This window comes from Vicugna pacos, chromosome 2 (genome assembly GCF_048564905.1).
Source record: "Vicugna pacos chromosome 2, VicPac4, whole genome shotgun sequence".
NCBI classification, from domain to species: Eukaryota; Metazoa; Chordata; class Mammalia; order Artiodactyla; family Camelidae; genus Vicugna; species Vicugna pacos.
Window position 1 is genome coordinate 8,231,649 of NC_132988.1, and position 13,709 is coordinate 8,245,357.

At 43.1% G+C, this 13,709-nt stretch overlaps 1 protein-coding gene across 1 annotated transcript; it reads right to left on the bottom strand.

Annotated features, from left to right (window-relative positions):
- Positions 1-3,182: 3,182 nt before the first annotated feature.
- Positions 3,183-12,117, bottom strand: NPY1R (neuropeptide Y receptor Y1). The gene is made up of 3 exons (XM_006215116.4): positions 11,980-12,117; positions 5,158-6,007; positions 3,183-4,877 (listed from the first exon to the last, which is right to left on the bottom strand). Exons 2-3 carry the CDS (start codon positions 5,854-5,856, stop codon positions 4,425-4,427), a joined length of 1,152 nt encoding a protein of 383 aa, XP_006215178.1. The 5' UTR covers positions 5,857-6,007; positions 11,980-12,117; the 3' UTR covers positions 3,183-4,424.
- Positions 12,118-13,709: the final 1,592 nt, after the last annotated feature.

Here is a 13,709-nt window from a genome sequence, read left to right on the forward strand (position 1 = left end):
ATTTAGAAGTCAGGTAGGCAGCAGTCCTTGTTCTAAGAGCATTCAGATGTGGTCCTCCAGCCTGTGGGCTAAAGTGTGAGGCCAGGTAGGGTGATGCTTCAGGCTCCAAGGAGGAAGGTTGGCAGAAATTAGTCAAGTTCCAATCTTACCTACCTGAGACATGAAGGAAGGTGGCAGGGCACAGCCATTAAAGGAAGGGCACAGCAATTAGTATCAAGATGGTGAATAAGTCAACTCCCAGTAGACCTTGAGACCCAAGATGGCAGGAGATTTGACTTCAGGTAGACCTTGAGCTTCATTTTACACTCATTGTAGTGCCTTAGTGTGTTAAATGATACTCTCACAGGTGCCATGACAGTTCCAAGACTAACTATAAAAGGTCAAAAAGTGGGTGGTGGCCCAATTCCTGGGAATTCCCATCCCTTCTCCAAAGTAGTTGGGATAATCCTCCTACTCATTAGCATATGAAGTTACCAAGTGCATAAAAACTAACAACACCACACCTCATGGTTGCTTTCTCTCTTGCCTTCTGAGACAGCCCACACTCCGTCTATAGAGTGTGTATCTACTTTTACTTTAAACTAAACACCCAACCCCACACCTCTTGGTCTTTCTCTTGCCTTCTGAGATGGCCTGCACTCTGTCTATGGAGTGTACATCTCTCTGAAAGAAATCTACTTTTACTCAACTATGGCTCACTCTTTAATTCCTTCCTACACAAAGCCAAGGGCCCTCACTTGGCAGGGCATGTCCCAGGAACTCCACTGAGATCTGGGACATAGCCATCCTCTCACCCCTTTATTTTTTCCTGTATCATACGTATTGGGAAAATGATCCTAGAAGATGACTCAAGCATTGGCTGGAAGACTAGAAAGACTAGGAATTGTATAAACCAGGGCAGAGGAGATAGAGACCTGGAGAAAAGGAAAGCAGATTTGTACTGAGAGCCCTTGGATGGGACAGATCATGTCTCAATTCTGCAACTGTGCCTGAATCACCATGATTAGGAATTTGTGTTTGATCTCAGAAGCTATCTAGGTGATAATTGTTATTAGAAATCAAGAAATAAATGAGCAATGAAAATATTGCTATATAACATAACTATATAATATATAATTATAATTATATATTATGTAATTGTAGAATTATAGTTTTCTAAAAAAATGCATATATTCTTATCTATCCAATGTGTTGCATACATACACACACACATACACAGATATATTAATAAAGGAATCATTAAATGAAAGAAATTTGGGAAATCCTGTTAATTTGCCCTAGAAAGCTCTATGCTCTCATTCTCATGGGCTCTGACTCTTAAGTCAAACATGTTGTTTGATAGACCATGGGAGTAAGTCGATGAAAAACATATGAAGACTGTGAAAGATTTCATGTCTCACTGAGAAACTACATTCCAGAAGAAGACTTGATTGCTGAGAAGAGAAATCCTGGCTGTGAGGAAAGACTTGGTACTGCCCACAAACTCACTGAATGAGGCCAGTGTTATCCCTGGAACCCCAGCTTAAATTTGCCTCTTTCTACCACTTGTACTGTTTGTGGAGAAATACTTGCATTGTCAAAATACACATTATTCTGCAGTCAGATTTTGAAGTTGTAGTCTAATGTGCATGTCTGTATCCTTGGAAATCTGTGGACTAGAGGAAGGGATGAGAATATGCAGTTAATGGTAAAGAAATAAAGGTGATATGAATAAGCAAATTCTATTTTAAGTGGAATCCCATAACTGAGAAGGGAATTATGGGTATGAATAATTATCACCCCCCTTGTGTCTCAACTTTTCCACTAGACTCCTTTCGGCAGCTAAAATTAGAACGTGAATGGTATTGTTACTCCCTAATGTAACTTGTAACGAGAGAAAGATAATTTCCTAAAGCTATCGCAGGTTCAGCACACTGATCAGTTTCACAGCACTGGGCAGAGATCGGTTTGGTGCCTGCCCACTGTTACTCCGGGTGGGGCTCAAATTTTTCACCTTGAGCTTCAACTGCCTCTCCTGCAAAGTGGTCATATCAGCCACACATCCTCACAGGTACTTAAGCACTTGACATAGTACTCGCACGTGCTAAGTGTTTATGAATTCTGGCTATTATCATTTTATTCTAAATTTATGTAAGCTGCATTATAATCATGCTCGTGTACTAAACCAGCAATTGGTTTTTGTTCTTGAGTTTAAGAAAACCCAATGGTTTGTTCGTATTTAGCATGCACATTTATCTCTTCTTGAATCCCAATGGATCTGTTGTCGACCTGAGACTTTACGACTAGTTCACTCACTGTTTGGGGATAAAAGAGAAGAATTTGATACTCAGCTCATTATTTATGAAGAGCTAAGGAATCAGCCCGCACAGCTGAATGAGGTTCCTAGAAGTGACATCTCAGCAAATGTGCTGACAAAAAAGCACCTGCGTATTAAAGCTGTTCTCCAGCAGTGGTTTGTTTCCATAGCACCTAAGTAGAGAAAGACAAAATTCCCCATTAGTCCTCCAAAGCAGAAAATACCAGGGAGTTTTAAAACTACTGCTTTTAGTTAAGGAAAGATGATTACATTTTCCCATACACATTAGAAGCTGGTTTTAGAACTGTTTTTCTTTGTTCAGTTAACTCAAAGTCATTCTTAACGCTACAATTTGAATTCATATTAACATTCAACATATAAGACTTACAAGACTAACCATGCAAGTTTCTAAAATCTAAATGTCATTTTGCTTAGTTTAGGAGAGAAAATAACATAATAAAAGGGAAAATACCTCCTTGGTTAAGACAAACTGAGGAGGAGGCGTCCAAGAAGCTTTCAGGAATTGTCAATGATTGTCAATGAGAAGGAAGGATTTTGATCATTATTGATTCAACCGATTATTTTAGAAATTAAAAAGAAAAAACTGCTAAGTACTCGGCACTGTGCTAAATGCACTGGGACACAGTCACGTACAACAGTCCCTGCCTTCTCGAAGCTTCAGGAAGCATGGGAGGGAGACTGGACCACCAAGAGTTAATACCACAGGGTAGAAAACCACTCCTCAGCAGGCAGCTGGAGGATGCTGTGGACCATCACGGGAGGGAAGACAAAGGACTGAAACAGGGAAAAAAGGACACTACTCAGAAAAAGCAGAAACACTTTTATTAAAGAAAATGTCTGCTCTTCTAAAATCAAACACATTTAATACTTTGTCTGTATGATACATCAAAGCTATATCTTGTTCTTTAAAGTATCTTCCCTCCCAGTGATTCCGAGACTCCATCATGATTACAGGGTACATGAAATTCAGCACATTAACATGACGCAACCCCTCAGTCCTCTGTATAATGCATGATTGGTTAGACTCCACGAAACACACAGTTTGTACAAGTTAACACGGGCTACGTGAAGTGTCCTCAGTTTTCAGGTATTTACCCCTGCCGGCTAAAGTGGACATTCATTCAACATTGTACCTTGGTGTCCTCTGAAAGAATGGACATGAAAGTCAAAAATGACTTACTATATAGGCACTCATGTATGGAAAATACACTCTGTGGTTTTATATATACATATAGTAAGCTGGAAATAAATGCCTTTGAATTACATGTATGTTTATGCTAGAAAGGTTGACAAACACCAAATAGTCTGTGAAAAATGGAAGGCCTCTTGACCATCAATTCAAATAAATACAATTCCAACTACTTGCAGAAACATTAATTTCCTTGTTAAACTACTCTGAAATCCTTTGGTTGTCAGGTACCAAAATAGTTCTGAAGTTAGGAAATTCCTTTCCCACTTAATTCTTGTGGGTAGCCCAATTCCCCATGATATTTTCATAGCCGAAAAGTATTTTTAAATGCACTTTTTAAAATCTTAAGCGATAATCAATTAGGAACAAATTAAATGCTGTCTTTAAAAAAAATGCAAATCCCTTTTGAATGACTTCAGGCTATGTATACAAGACAGACTCTCAGCTCACATCCTGACGCTGCTTTTGCATGCTATCACCTCTGTAACACACTAAAAGGATGCATATCACCACCAGGACTGCCCAATCCACCGACAATCTCATCCAACCAGGATAGCCCCATCGAACGAGAGCATAAGGTGCAGTGCTTCTAAAGTCAGTTAATAGCAGTCCTTTAAAGAAATTTCATCCTAATAAATACAGTATAAAAGCCTTTATATTATATCCATAAGTTTACAAAAAGAGCACTTCAAGGCTGTCTGGCCAATACTATTGCCAGAAGATTCCAAAGCCCATATGTTTTGTTCCAAATATAATCATGACAGCTACTACAAAAGCAGTAAAAAGCAAGACGAGAAAATCTTTATCTTCCTTCCATGATGTCAGTCCCATTCCCTGGGGGAACAAGTCCTGAAAGTACATTGCAGGTTGTGCTTGTTTTCAAGCAGATGTCATCTGGGACCACCTGCTACCGCGGTCTCAGATTTTTTCATTCTCATCACTGCTGATCTTTTTAAGTGCGACGGGGCTTGCTTGCTTCAGAGAAGTCTTAGACACATCCGTGTGCATGGTGGACATGGCTATTGTCTCATAGTCATCATCCCGAGACCGGAAATCACAAAAGTTGAAGAAGAACTGCAAGTCTCTCTGGAAGTTTTTGTTCAGGAAGCCATAAAATATGGGGTTGACACAGGTGGAGATCATGGCTGTGAGGTGGCAGAGCAGGAATAAGAGATTATGGTTGCAGGTGGCAATGATCTGGTGATTCCAATCAAACACAGTGTTGAAGATGGTGAGTGGTAACCAGCAGACTGCAAACGCCACCACGATGGACAGCAACATGATGTTGATTCTTTTGGTTTCACTGGACCTGTACTTATTGTCTCTCATCTTATCCATCATGTGGTTCCTTCTTTTCAAGCGTATGTATATCTACAGAGAGGAAGAAAATAAAGGAGTGAGTTCAAATAGAACCACCAGGGGAAGGGTATAGCTCAGGTGGTAGAGCGCATGCTTAGCATGCACAAGGTCCTGGGTTCAATCCCCAGAACTTCCTCCAAAAATAAACAAACCTAATTACCTCCCCCACACCAAAATTTAAAAAAATTAAATAATACGGTAATACATAAAATATTAAAAAAAATAGAACCACTCATTGAGTGAGTAATTCAATGGTAAGGATGGAGATGGTAGGGGGAAAACGTTTTCTTACCTTGAAGTAGCAAATAAATATAAAACAGAGTGGGCCAAAATACTGCAGCACCAAGAGAAGGGTGGTGTAAGACAACCGATGCGAGTCCGACGGAAACTTATCAAAGCAGACGTATTTGTCCTTGAACGCATCAAGTGTCACGTTCTGGAAAGGCTCATCTGTCAGCACTTGGTAGATCAGGAAGGGCAGGGAGGACGCCAGAGCGAGGACCCAAATGACAGCGATCCCCACGTAAGCATGCCTGTTACTGGGTCTCCAGCCCCGAGGGTTGATGATCAGCTGATGCCGCTCCACGGCAATGAGAACCAGCGAGAAGATGGACACGGTGACGGAGACACACTGCACAAAAGGGTTCAGCTTGCACATCGCCTCCCCGAAAACCCAGTGGTCCATCAGCGTGTAGACGAACGTGAAGGGGAGACACATGATGGCCACTAGCAAGTCTGAGAAGGAAAGGTTCACGATCAGGATGTTGGTGACGTTTCGCATCTCCTTTTGCTTCAAAATGATGACGATCAAGGCCAGGTTTCCAGACACCCCCAGAATGATCACGGCCCCGTAAGCAAGGGCCAGTGTGAAGATCATGGCCAGAGGCAGATGGCAGTCGTCATTTTCAAACGCCAAAAACTGGGAATTCTTCACTGAAAAATTATAGTAGATGGAATGATTTTCAGCCCGGGAGAACAATGTTGAATTCATTTTGATTGGGTTGGTGGTTACGGATGACTTCAGACAAACAAACAGTATGTTTCCTCAGAGCAGGTCAAATATTCAACTGATTCTCATTCTCCATGTGGGAGTCCGTTTCTCAAAATTATTCTGAATTCTTCATTTCCTCGAACTGAACAATCTGTGAAGAGAAAACGACCAACTGCATTAGTAATGTGACTGAAGGCACTCAAAATGAATTCTGACTCACAGTATGGCTTCAAGTGAAGACACTGAAATACATAAGCAAAATGTATTCCATATAAACAACTTTTTAAAATAGCAGAAACAGTGCAAACATTTTGAAGAAAATTCCAGTAACACTTTTAATTGGACTTGAAATTTTAATTGGACTTGCATGAAACACAGTGGGTTTCAGCAAAATGTAGTGGTCCGGACATTTGTAAGATATGTGTAAATCTCACAGCCAAAATCTTACATAAGCGACTATCAGCACATTCCTAAACACTGTAAAGGGGAAAGGGTAGGGAGGGATAAATTAGTGGCTGGGGATTGACAGACACACATTGCTACATATAAAAAAGAAAAACAACAGGGACCTGCTGTATAAAACAGGGAACTATGTTCAATTACTTGTAATATCATATAATGGAAAAGAATTTGAAAAGAAAAAATATGTATGTGTACATGTGTAACTGTATCACTTTGCTGTACATCTGAAACTAACACTGTAAAATCAACTACACTTCAATAAAAATTCTTTTACAAAATGATCAAAAAAAAAACCTTGTAGGAATATGAATGTGTAACAAAAAACTTAATGCACAGATTAAAACTTATGAAAAAGATATGAAAGAAACAAAGAAAAACAAATAAACAAAATTAGCTAATTGTTCCTCTGACTATAAAAAAATTTATCAAATTGTAGGAATAGCCCCACCATACACTGAACTGATCGCCAGGGCAGACTATTTGGCACAAGAGCATTCAAAAGGAGATGATTAAAAACATCAAGACACCTTGTTACATGAAGGAGCTGAGGGAACAGAAGGTGTTTAATCTTGAAATGACTTCCTAGGAGTGGTCCAGACAACTTCCCACGTTTGAATGGGTAGCCTGTGATACATAGCATGTGGGTCAGAACATGATGTCCATCCAAGTTAGAAGCAGGACCAAGAGAAGTGTGTTGTATTAAAAATATTTCCCATCATCATGAAGAACGAAAGTTTAATCAGAGATAATGAGCTGCCTGCAAAACCAGCAAGTTGTCCACACACAATAGTTTGTAACTACTATGCAAGTTCTCACATTGTGTGGGAGATTCCACTGGTTAACTCTTAAACCCTGTCTGACTTTAAGATGCTCTGATTTTATTAATGTGTCAGAAGCTTTCAAAGGACATCTATGGTTTTAGTCAAATAAATATCTTCTGTCTCCAGGAGACTGTATACAGATACAATGCAGAGATCTAAATTTTAGTTGTACTTTAGATCTTTCACAGCATTTTGTGATTTGAATAGTCTTTTCTTGCTGACAAAACAAATCACAGACAATGGTCTTGTAGGGCTTAAAAGCTTCCCCCCCCCCCCAAAAAAAGCCATCTCTGATTTCCCTTAGATTACAAGGTAAATATTCAAGACAGAGTTTCTTATGTTAATTAACAGGCCATTGCGGCCGTGTTAAGAAAGGGAATTGCTTTTTCTTTCTTTCTTCTGTGAGAACAATAAAGCAAATCATGCAGATTTACTTCCGCTGAAAAGGAGGTAAGAAATTTAATGAACAAAATATGCGTTTGACTTTTAAGCAATGCCTCCACTGAACCTTTCCTTGAGTGTTTTTGCTTTCTACAACAGAGAATGGTTTTTAAATTATCAACCTGCAACTTGGCCTTATAAAACTAAAGAAGAAAAGTGAGGGTTGCTACCACTTAGTGAGAATAAGAGAATCAGAACTAGAGAAGGTGGTAGTCCTTGCGGATGTGATGTGGGAACGTTGCAGAAAAGTTCTTCCCTCCTCTGCACGACAGCTGGTAGCAACTTCTGAACCTCTGTGGGGATCACACCTTTTTCCCCGGAATCCCAAAGCAGAGAGACTCTGGGTGTCTCTCAGCATCTGAGGACAAACCTGGAGGAAGCAATTGCTCATCTAAAAATTCTCCGGAGATTTCTCACTTAAGAATTCGAAAAATTTTTATATCATGCTTCCTACTTCGGTGGCTACCCAGATATTTAACATAACTTCTCAGTTATCTGGGGTTTTCTTCATTATTTAAAGTAGAACTGATGTGACAGGAAAGTGTATCTTCTGACCCTCCTTGGCTCACTGTCAACACCAGGTGAGACACAGCCAGGAGGGACCACTGAGCACTTTCTCCGTCCAACACCTGAAGACTGCTACTTGACTGTCGCTCCTGGTCTAACAGCCCCACTGAGAATGCTCTGTATGGAGCGGGCTGGTCCCTTTATAGTCATCAAGTGCCCTGGCAATGGGCACTGAGCGTCTGCATCTCCATCACCCATCCACACTCTACCCGTCTTTCAAAGCACCACTGAGTCCCTTGACTCCTTAATTGGCTCCTCTCAAATGGAACATTACCTCTTTAAGGTAGGTACTCTGTGTATCTCCTAGTACCTTCCAAATATTAGATTTAGAACAGAAATGTGTTGATGACATAGCAGAGGCATCGATGGAATAGTAGGTTCTTGCGTGAGTTAATATTAACATCAAAAGCCAAATTCCACTGTCAACTGAAAAAGAAGAAAGTAGGCAACCTAAAAGTTGAGAATTCTGTGTCATTTGGCGGACTTGCTGGACACAAGCCCAGGAGGCAGCCTCTCAGATGGCTCTGAAGAATTGAGGGAGAAGCCAGGAGACAGAGGAGTTTTTGCAACAAGAGCCAGGTAGTTGAAACATCAAAAGATAACCGTTAATGAAAGAAAACCAGAGTCAATGAATTTAATGCTTTTCCATGTATGGGAATTTGCAAGAGTCTGGGCTCACTGAACCCATTCCTTTGCCATGCACCTAGCTCTCTAGGGCCAGTGTCCCGTTCTTTCCCTCCCGAGTTCCCTGGAGGCACAGCTGGAGGGCACCTGCAGTGGCTGAGGGCCCCATGGCCACAGCACCCTTGTTTACTGCCACAGCAGGTGATGTTCTTGTCCACACAATTACAGTCCTTTTACATGCAAAATGGATGCTAATTATAATAGTCATTTTATTTGGTTAGGTATAAAGGGGGAAAATGTTCCACTTTGTGTAAAAAAAAAAAAAGTTGTTTCTGAAAGAGAGTCCATTCACACTTTAATTTTTATTGAGCAGGACATTGTGTCATGTGTGGTTTTAGTGGAGACAACAGTGACCTTCCTGTTGAGTGTCTAGTCTTGTGGGCACAGAAAGACAAGGACAAATGGATCCATAGAAGAGACAGGGTGTTGGATAGGAAGTGCCACGGAGGAAAATGAAGCAAGGAAGGGGGACTGGGACTGGGGGGTGCAGCTTGTTACCGGGGGGCAGGGAAGGCCTCTGAGTGCCTGGGGAGATGGCGGTGAGCCTTGCCTTGAGGGAGGAAGTCAGGCAGATACCTTCGGGATGTGCCCCAGGTGGGAAGAACAAATGTGAGATCCCTAAGAAGAAAGGATGCTTGTTGTGTCAGACAGACGAGGAGAAGAATAAATAAGGCAGAGACTATAAGTCACTGGAAAGGTAAACAGAGGAGAAAGAGACTGTGGGCGCCTGTCTCCATGGGACAGCCTTTAACCTTGCATCTGGGACAGATGAGGACTTGCTGGAGAGGCGCTGGCAAAGGCATGAAGTTCTCTGACTTGCTTTCAGATTATTCCCCTCACAGTTGTTTTCAAAGACTGAAGATAGGAGAGAGCAGAAGTAGGGAGACTCCTTTAGAGGCTGGTGCAATAATTCAGGTGAGAGAGACTGGAGGTGTTAGCAGGGAAAAGGAAGAAAAACAGTTTATATCTCTTGACTGACTGACAAAATTCAACACATATGGGAACTAACGCAAACATTTATTAAATTATTACAATCTATGGGCTACAAATCTTTCTCGCAGATGAATTTAGTTTAAATATACTGAAACTCTATTTGGATACCTTTGAAATTCTATTTGCTAGACATCTCCTGTGAGGAAGAGCTGGTTCTTCATTAAGTAGAAGTTAACTTCGCTATACGGAAAATACAAACTTTATTGTTTAAATGTATTTGGAAGACGTTTATGCTAAGTGCATGTCATTCTAATTGGGTAAAACAGGTCTGCATTGGATACAATATGTATTCTCAGCCTACCTTAGTACGATCTCCAGAATGTGAGAAAATAACAATATTGAGAACGAATTTACATGCATTACCTTTGCAAAAGGAAAAGATTTGATATTTACTATTCCAATGTATATTTCTAAGATAAGGCATGCAATGACAGACACTGAGAAAAATTAAAGGTGGTTATATTTCAATATAGCTGTCGTGTGCCTTCAGAGACAAAACGGACACACTGCAAACATGTATCACCAGTTGGCAAATTGGCCCCCTTCCAAAGGGAAATTTCCTTCTCCATTTCAATCAGAATGCTGGCCTCGACCCTTCCTCTTACTACCTGAAAACACAGCTCTCCGGTCATAACCTGCTGCAGATACCTTTCTTCATATGCTCAGAACTGGTCACTCATCTCCCTTGTTTTTGGAAAACAAATGATCGCCTTGGTACAGCATCCTTCCAAAGTTACTGCTAGTTTATCGACACAGGTTACATAACTCTCTGTTCTTTTCCCTTCCAGGAAGGCTTGCTCAACAGACAGCAGCCTTAAAACAGTAAGAAAAGACGAATAAGGCAGTATTTACCCACTGAAAAGCTCTCAGTCTTTAGTCACGGGTGGGGAACTGTGCCGCCAGCTTTCTGCTCTCTTTTGCTTCCAAGGAAGGAGCCTGGAATCCAGGGACTGACAGCTCCCGGGCTGGGGTTCCCATTCAGGCAGAGCCAGGCAAGCCCTGGGCTTCCTCCTGTTACACTTTCCCTAGGGTCCTGGTGGAAATTGTTAATCTGAGAGCTCTTTAAAAAAAAAAAAAAAAAAAAGAGGGGGTGGGGGAGGTGTCAAAGCACACTCCCTCCCTCTTCCCGCCCCTAGGTTTTCCCTGTGCTTCAGGAGTTACCAAAGAGCAAACGGAATGTGTTAAATCAAAATTCCTGTCGGAACGCTGACGCGCCCACCTTTTTTATATTGTGTAACTAAGTGACTCGCCCCAAATTTTCCTCGTTCCTTGCACTCCCTTTCCACCACACTCAGACACACACATACACACACACACACACACACACACACACACACGCACGCACACGCTACCCATCTTTCGGGGGACATAATGATGAGACTGGCAAATCAGAAAACACCCACAACAATCAGAATCAAACAAGCAGAGCCCAAACTCGGTTCACTCTGGCCCAACAGCAGTCCTTAAAACAGTCGCCTCTGTCCAGTCTACCTGGGGATCAACGGACCACTCTCAGGCCACCTCCATCTCCAATCCATCCGCAATCTCTTACCCAGCCGGGCTCCACTATCACAGGTGTAAAAGGACCCGAAGAGTTAGATGATGAAAACTCGGAAAGAGGGGAAAAGGCTCAGGGCGTCTCCTAGGGCGCAGCGCAGACTGGAGGGACCAGCAAACCCGAGCAGGGCTCCACCCAGCCAGCGTGCGGGGCGCCCACGGGTGTCCGCGGACACCTGCCGCGCGCGGGGCGAAGGTGGACCCGCCAACCCGCCTCCCTCGGCCGTCCCAGCGGCGCGTTCCTCCGCAAAAGCCCAGCGTAACCGCCCCGCGGAGCCTCGGAAAGATGCCCAAAACATCTTTGCGAAGCAGGGAGGACCGTATTTCGCGAGAACTCGAGGAGGAGAATTCGGATCCCGTGCAGAAGCCGGGTGACCTGGGTCGGCCCCGCACCGCAGGCGGTCCCAGATGGCCGGTGGTTTGGAGCATCTCGCCAACCACCAGCGCGGGGACCGAACCGAAGGCTGCCTGCGCGCCCACAGCTCCCCAGAGCCCATTTCGGGACTCGCGTGCCTTTTCTTCCTCTCTCATCCTTCACCCCATCAGTGAAAGATTTCCCAAAAGTAAGTCCCCGAAAAGGTGTCCACTTGAAACTTACCCTCTCTGCCGGATCCGTCTTTTAGCCGGTTTCTGAGAGCGGGAAGGGCGGTCTTGGAGAGGAGCGGAGCGGGGAGAAAAGATCGCGGGTGTTTCTCCGGCTCAAATCCTAAAGATCGGTGAGGATGGGAAGAGCCGCCCCTGAAGCCGGGCTCCACCTCGTCCCGGCCACGTGACGGCCCCGGGCGGCGCCGCAGCCCCCCGCACCCCTTTCGGCGGACGCGCCCGGGCCGCCGGGGAATTCGGGAGGCCGAGCCGGGAGATGCGCGCGCTGTCGGACCGCGCGCCCGGCCCGGGGGTGCGCGCTCGGCGCTCGGCGCTCGGCGCTCGGCCAGGCCGAGAGGGAGGCGCGGTGCCGGGCGGCGAGGTCGTGCCCGCGCGCCGTCGTTGGCGGTCGGTGCCACCTCGCGGCCGAGGCCGCGCCGGCTGTGCGCGCGGCGGAGCGAAAGCCAGGCTCGGGGAAAGGGGCGCGCAGCCCACCGCCAGTGCGCCGCCCCTGCCCGCCTCGCTCTCCCCTGTGACGCTGGGATGTCAGTTACGCCAGGCCCAGAAGTTTTCCCTGCATTTTACACTGTGAACCAAAAGAAGACCTTAAAAAGGCAAAAGGAGCGAATCCCGGATGAAATAGACGGGCCTTTTAAAAAGTCCTTTTTCCCTTTACTGGGAAAATGCGTTGAGCCGATTTGTTCCCAGCACCGTTACTTCTTTCAGGAGAGCACGAGGAGCAGAACATTTTCCCGCTGGTCACTGAGAGTCACTGCCATTTCCTTGGTACTTAATCCACTACCTTGCTGAATAGTACTAAGGAAGAACAGAACAGAAATGTACTTTGATGGTGCAAAGCCGTCCTAGTGCCTGATGATTCAGGCTCATTGCTGATGCACTAATCTCAGATGTTTACACAATTCTAGACTACTTAGAGAAGCCAAAGTTGTGTAAGACATTCTCTCTCTCTCTCTCTCTCTCTCTCTCTCACACACACACACACACACACACACAGAGTTTACTGATGTAGATGAATACAATGTCTTCCAAATCAAACTGTCAAATAATAGAATGTCTTCCTAATCAAGATACAGGACACTGTCTAGAAGACACATACAAGTTTTACTACATAACAACTGTGATTGCATTCTGTCTTTAAAATAAAAACAAAACAAAACAAAATTCCCAGACAAATGGAATCCCTGGAACTTTATTGGAAAATGTTTTATTGTTCTAGTTGTCAGGCTGAATAAATACTATTTAAAGCTCAACAGAAACTGTAACTCATTTATTTATATAAATGGTGATGGTCACGATCTCTGTTGTTTTTTCTTACCCCCTTCCCCACCCCAGGAAAGCTTTCTAAAACATTTGTCATTTGATATAATGTTATAAAGTTGGAAAGGGATTATGACTGAAAATTAAAATAGCATGGCTGTATAAGTGTACTCTAATTGTAGATATAAACATATATTTTTAAAAACACCACTAATGACAAAAGAGTAAAATAGTATATATATATATAAGAGTATATATATATATATATATAAGAATATATATATATATATATTCTTTCTTTCTTTTTCTTTTTCTTTAAACCAAGGATGAAAATCTAAGGCATAAATTTAGGAATTTCAACTACTTAAAAAGCAATAACTCATTTAGGTTTCTGTTCACTCTGTGTTTACTCCATCCTGTTAAGTCACATTCTATTCACAGAAGCAAATTTACTCCCAAGGTCTTGAT

Bases quoted from the DNA above. Each gene is read 5' to 3' on its own strand.
- NPY1R (XM_006215116.4), bottom strand. From the start codon at position 5,856: ATGAATTCAACATTGTTCTCCCGGGCTGAAAATCATTCCATCTACTAT. The intron at 4,878-5,157 runs GTAAGAAAACGT...TCCTCTCTGTAG, and splicing joins TATTTATTTGCTACTTCAAG to ATATACATACGCTTGAAAAG.